Source organism: Neophocaena asiaeorientalis, unplaced genomic scaffold (assembly GCF_003031525.2).
Source record: "Neophocaena asiaeorientalis asiaeorientalis breed wild unplaced genomic scaffold, Neophocaena_asiaeorientalis_V1.1 scaffold231, whole genome shotgun sequence".
Classification (NCBI taxonomy): domain Eukaryota; kingdom Metazoa; phylum Chordata; class Mammalia; order Artiodactyla; family Phocoenidae; genus Neophocaena; species Neophocaena asiaeorientalis.
The window spans coordinates 120,738-127,423 of NW_020175182.1; the positions used below are offsets into that span (position 1 = coordinate 120,738).

The 6,686-nt window shown below is 41.6% G+C and overlaps 1 protein-coding gene across 1 annotated transcript in view; it reads right to left on the minus strand.

Annotated features, from left to right (window-relative positions):
- Positions 1 to 6,680, minus strand: part of CHSY1 (chondroitin sulfate synthase 1) — an 81,557-nt gene extending 74,877 nt beyond the window's left edge. The window contains exon 1 of the mRNA XM_024764561.1: positions 6,555 to 6,680. Coding sequence (XP_024620329.1) covers positions 6,555 to 6,601 — 47 coding nt within the window. The 5' untranslated portion in view covers positions 6,602 to 6,680. The remainder of the gene's footprint in view (positions 1 to 6,554) is intronic.
- Positions 6,681 to 6,686: the final 6 nt, after the last annotated feature.

Below are 6,686 nucleotides of genomic sequence, written 5' to 3' on the forward strand. Positions count from 1 at the left end.
CAGAACCAGAAGCCAAAAAGACACTGACAATAAAAGATGAAGGCACTGGGGCTTCCCTGGTGGCGCAGTGGTTGAGAGTCTGCCTGCCGAGGCAGGGAACATGGCTTCCTGCCCCAGTCTGGGAAGATCCCACATGCCGCGGCTGGGCCCGTGAGCCATGGCCGCTGAGCCTGCGCACCGCAACGGGAGAGGCCACAACAGTGAGAGGCCCGCGTACCACAAAAAAAAAAAAAAGATGAAGGCACTGAATACTTATATGAATATACAAAAATCCTCACATTAAAAGCGCTGTCACCTGATTCTCCCAAGTATCGCCTGGAAGGGTGAAGTTACAGTAACTGAGGAAATACAGTTACAATAACCAAATACATGTGTTAACCCTACATTTTGGGGCAGGATTAACTGTCATTTACTGAAACAAGAATGATCCTGACTTGAAACCCTAGGGAACCCAGGGCCAACATGCCATCTGTGCTCAGCAGTCTTGCAGGTACTTACAATTTAACACACTCAAAACTTCACTCACATTTCCTTCCAAGAGCTGTCACCTCCTTTTTCTTTTTTAACTGTAGTTATGTAGCTTTATTACAAAGTGTTCACTGTAGAAAAACTCAAAAATACAAGAAAGTGCCAACATGAAAAATCATTCAGCATCATGGTATGTATATTCTTTCACATTTTCTTTTCTATGTCACACAAACACAAACATTTATTTCATTTGATTTTTAAAATGGTCTCATACAGGCATACAATTTTAAAACCTACTCTCACTGAGATATATTATGAACCTCTGTTCATTCCAATAAACACATTTCAGCCACATCTTTTTTTTTCTCTTTTTTCTTATATTGGAGTATAGCTGCTTTACAGCGTTGTGGTCATATCATTTTTTAAGGTTAGAGAAGTAGATCACAGCATGGACAAATTAGTGAAATCAATTATGATCCATAGCTCCTAATACAGGACACCAAAGATACTTGCAATTTCCACTTCATAACATACATCCTTGAACACATCTTTAAATTCCTTTGGAAAAATTTCTAATGGAATTACTAGCTCTCAGATCCCAGCCCTTTCTCATCATCCCTTCACTACTTCCTGCTATTCCACATTTCCAGGAACCTGTTGTCATCTCTGCCTCAAAAACTCCTGCTCATCTTTCAAGACTATGCAAGGGAAGAGGGGTAAGAATGTGAGTGAGACCCACCTCGATCCCCTTCTTAAGTCAATGCAGGCCTCTTTCTTCTGTACCCACACAGTAATTAGTCCAGGCACCCTGTGAGCCCTATCACTCAATAGTATTGTTTGTTTCCTTCCCTAGATGATGAACTCTGCAGGAATGGAATTATTAATCCATTTTCAAAAACTGCAGCTTAATTAATGGATGGGGAAAAGTGAAATTGCCCATGCAATAAAAACACAATCATGTATACTCTTCTACTGACAACTACAACTATCCTTGGAATATTCTGTTTGAGAGCATCAAGATCTGGAACCATGACACAATACTAAAGTCATTTTCAGGACCACAATTTTCACCAGTTTCCTTATACAGGTAATTTATAACGTGAAATGGGTTGTGCCCCAAAAGTTCACTTACAGGTTGATTATTTGGATTATAGAAGCCTTTCAGTAATTTTTTTGCCAAACTGAATTCTACCTGAGAAAGCAAGCCTTGCTCTAAACTGTTTCAAGATAAACATGGTTTACTGAGTTCAAGAAAGAAGGAACTCTGAGATCTGCTCATTAAGGTTGGTAAAATGAACAGTCTGCCTTCATTTAAAGCATTAGGAAGAGGCCATTAACTAAAACAACATTTTGCAATAAGATTCCTATATCTAAAGCTAGTGTTTCTCAAACTTTCTTACCACAATTCCCTATAGACTGATGCTAGTCTTTAATAGTGCCCTTTATCACTCCTGGGGCAAAGAAGGGGAACCACCACCTCTTTCTTCTGAGAAAGAACAAAACAGTTCCCTGTCTTCAGCGCAAGGGAAGCAAGAATCAAGATAAATAAAAGGTGTTGAATTAGCTTAGTGTTCTGGGCACAAAAATGGACTAAAGAGCTAAATATGAATGCTTTCTCTTTTTTATCAAACCATTAATTAAAAAACAAAAAAAATCTAGCACCAAAACTCTCCCAGCAAGAATAGGTAAGTATAGCCAAGAAATGTTTGAAACAGAAAAGTAACAAAGTAGAACTTGTGTACTGGATATTAAAATATTATTCAACCTCCAATAACTTCAACAGGTAGTACTGGCACAAGAAAAGACAGAAAGATCAATGAAACAAAAGAGCAGGTCCAAAAACATACCCAGGAATTTTGAGTATGATGAAGATGGCATTTCAAATTGGTAGGGAAATGGGAGCTTATTCAACACATGGTGCTGAGACAATGTATCATTTGGGGTAAAAATGACGTTGAGGTGATTCGTACCCCTTCTAGAATCAGAAACATGTTACTTTAAAAAAAAACCTCTCCAGGGCAATAAACTTCCTCAGCTTATGGGGAGAACAACCCTAAAACCAGAAAGGAAAAGACTGGACTACATGGACATCTAACTTCTGTATATCAAATGATGTAACTAAGAAAAAAGAAAAAATATGGAAAAAATACAAATTGCAGCTAATAACAAAGGAACCCAGCCAGGGATTCTGATGAACTGTCATTAACCAGCATAATAACTTTGGAAGAATCACTGTACCATTTTAAAGTGAAATTACCTAGAACACAAATACTTTGTGGATGAGTTAAAAAAAAAAAAAATCTTATACGTTGATTTGTAGAACACCACCCTACCCAGAACCCTAAGGAAATTTTAGTTTAAGACAATCTCAGAGCTCCCACACTGCAATCACCTCAGATATAAATCTTTTCTCAATTCTTTTTAAAATTCATTACATTTATAAAGTTAAGGATACATCCACCTGTTCCTGTGCAAAACCAGATCTCTGATGACTTACCTCCTTCCCCCTAAATCTATTCCTCCTCTAGTTTTTCCCATCTCAATAAACGACACCACCACCCACCCTTTCTTTCAAGGCAAAATCCTAAAAGTCATCCTTGATTCCTCTCTGCCTCACCCCTCACAAGCATTCTGTCAACACATCTTCAACTCTGGCTCCAGCATATATCCTGGAACCATCCTCTTCTCTCCATCCCCATTAATAACACTCCAGTCCCAACCATGCTCATCTCCACCTGGACCATCTCCTAACATCTCCTTACTCCCCTACAATCTATTCTCCACATAATAGCAAGAATTAACTTTTCAGAATATAATGCAAGCCCTCCCTTTCCCATCTAAACCCTCCAAAGCGTTTCTAATTCACTTAGAGTAAAATTCCATAAGACCAGTCACTATCAGCCTCATCCTCTTTCTTTTATTGACCTTCTTCAAGTTCCTTTGCAAACTGGTTCCTGCCTTGTAATTTACCAACTCTTCCCTCTGCCTAGCACACTCATCAATGACATTCCCACAAAGGCTCCTCATTATCAGATCTTGGCCCAAACACCACACTCTCGGAGGCCTTCCCCAACAACCTAACAGAGAGAGACACCACCCCACCCTGTCCCTATCCTGCTCTACTTTCTTCACAGCACCCATCACTAGCTGAAACCCTCTTTTTGGTGTCTGCTTCTCCCACTAGAACAGAAGCTCCATGAGAACAAGCATCTTCACTCTTGTGTTCCCCAACACTCAGAATCCAGACCCAAGGGGCTATGCATGTATTTGCTGAACAAAGGGACAAACCCTAAGTGTATGGGAACATTCTGATGAACCAGGATCACTCCTGTCAACTTAACAGCTATGGTATCTGCTCAGTGCCTATGAGGGAGTTACCCTTGCCCTGTCTCTGATGGGCTACACTTTGAGTTTTGTTTTGCCTGCTTGTTAAAATCTGTTTCTTGCCTGCTTTCAGCTGTCACTGCACTGCTAACATCTCTTGGTGATCCCTCTCCCCCACTGTAAGCATATGGCAGGTCTGAAAAGTAAAAGTCAGTAATGATGGGCACTTCCATCATTAAAGTGCACCAACTTTAGTGCAGACAGGTGTATCTCCTTGAATTTTTCAAAGGCTTTAGCTCCTTTCTGGGTCTCAGACAGTTTCTAGTCCCTAGATCTGAATTCTGACATTTTCAATATCCTAGCATAAAAGTACATTATAGTACCATCTTACTAAAAACACTGCCATCCCCTTCAACCCACAAGCCAAACAATAATTTTATTTTAATAAACAAAAACAAAAAACACTGAGGTTTTTTCCTAAGCTAAAGAGTGAATCTGCCTTTCAAGGGAGATGTAAAACTCAGTGCCAAACTAGAGTTCTACCTTGTGCTAGAAGATTCAATCCAACTTGTATACTGCATGAAATTTCCAATTTAAGAGCTGAATGTGGACTTTTTGGCCCAGGCTGCAAAGCACAGCAAAGCCGTAATCATAACCTCCATCCCAATTCTGGCCTTCCCCCAAAGTTCCTTAAGTCTAAAATCGTCTTGTGCCATCTCCTGCAGCCAGTCTAAACACAGGGTTGACAGGCTGAGAAGCAGAGGACCTTAACCAGCAAAGCAGGTCCACCTCCAGGCTCCAACTAATATGACTCCTTAAGATCAGAGAGATACAAGAAAAGGTATGCAGGAAAGCTGACAGAATTACTAAATAGTATACACCATTTCCTGGTAAGGGTTTTATCAAAAAGGCAGAGTTGCCACAAAGAAGAGTCAGAGGGCAAATTGTGTTTCTACTTTTCCCTAACTGCCTTAAAGAAAATAAACAATGAGATAAAATCCTACATCCAAAAAACATGAGGTAGGAGATTTGGAAAGGAGGCCAAGAGTAGAGCCTCAAGCATGGGCTTTGGGAAAAGATCATCTCCAAGTGTTAAATAGTAGGTCCAGTTTGCCACACATTTTCTGAGTATTGCTGGTGTACCAGGACCCCTACTAGTCTGTATATATTGATTTGGTATCTATGAAAATGTACTTGTTTGGGGGGCAGGGAATCACACCATTTACTATTTGAACGAACTACTTTGGTAACTGTCCCAAAGTTGTGATTTCAAAGGACTTGTCACCAAGCTGGAGTCATGTAGATTTACTTTCAAAATCATGCTGTGAACAGCTCATCCTCATTTTCTGATGCAGACATTTCTTTTTTCAAAAAGCACATGTACACCTGAAACACTGTAAAACGACTATAATTCAATGCAAAAAAAACCAACAAAAAGCACAATTCGTATAAAATTCCAGATAATTCATGATAGATCTGGGAGAAAACCTTGATCTGCGGGTTCCCAAATCACGACCTTGGTCAAATTTATGCTACCTTTTCTAACCTTTTCAGGCACTCAGGACCCTTGCTGGCAGAACCTGGGCTCTGGACTTAAACAAGATCCCAATGGAAACACACAGGAATGAGGAATCAATGCACGGAAAGGGCAGACATTCTCTACTGCTCTTTCATCTTCCTTTTCAGTCTTTTACTTCCCCCCATAAAGGAAGGGAGATCCATATATGTTCTTCCCCTCACAACATTTAATGCCTGAAAATTCAGACCAGAACTAGAGTTAAAAGCTGAAGTTATAAAGATACTGGTTATAAATTAAGAACCAACAGCAACCAGCTTGGTCTTGCTCAGCAATGACTGCTCTAAGAGTCCATTCCCAGATGACCTCTCGCGCATTAGTTTGCTCTGTGGCTGGATGAATCCCAAATCTTATCTGTAGAGTAAGCATTTCTGTACTTCACACATAAAAGGTTTCCATTATATCCCTTTATTGAATCTACATCCCTCTTCTACCTCAAATTCATTCCAATACAAATCTGCCATTCCAAAATCATCTCTCTTTCTCGCTTCTAAAGATTACTTTGGCTAAATCCCTTTGTTAATCCTGAACATGATTCCAGCCACTTTTCTAACTCATATGGCCAACCAGGGCCCAGACACCAAATAACACACACATCACTCAACTGGGCTAGTTAACACCAAATCTACCATGGGCCAGGAACTGCTTTTCCCAAAGGTTCTCTTTCCAATTATTCAACAGACTGGTGGGGCTGAGTATGCACTGGGTACCCGCTTCCATTTACCGAAATGATTCCAACAGTGAAACCTACAAGTGGAAGGACTCTAACTAGATTAACTTATATCGGCTCTAGTTCTACAAAGCTAAAGGTGAAGATTTCAGAGACTCAAATAGTAATCCCCACTGCCATCACTATCACAAGTACTGTTCTAAGTTTTCCCAACAACCTTACGAGGGAAATGTTCATTCGGGCTCAGTTAACAAAGGCGACGACTCGGACGAGAAAAGATGAAGTCCCTTACAGAAAGTCAGGGTGAGGACCACACCCAGAGGGACCACCCTGGTCCGTCTGACCCCAAAGTCCTTCCTTCTGAACGTTGCGCTCACCATCCCGCCTCTGACCTCTGCTGCCAATGTCCGACATCGCCCGCGGGGCATCCCGATCCCACGGGCCACGGGTAGACCCGCTGGGCAGTCCGCTGGGATGCTGGATGCAGGAGGCGGTGCCCGGAGACCAGGGTCTCACCTGTAGGCAGCCACCGCGCGGGTCTGCAGGTATTTCTGGGCGGTCATGACTCCCACGAAGAGAAAGTTGCTGTCGTGCGGGCCGCCATCCTGGGCCCTGCCGTGCGGCCAGAGCTGCTCCCCGCGCGCATCC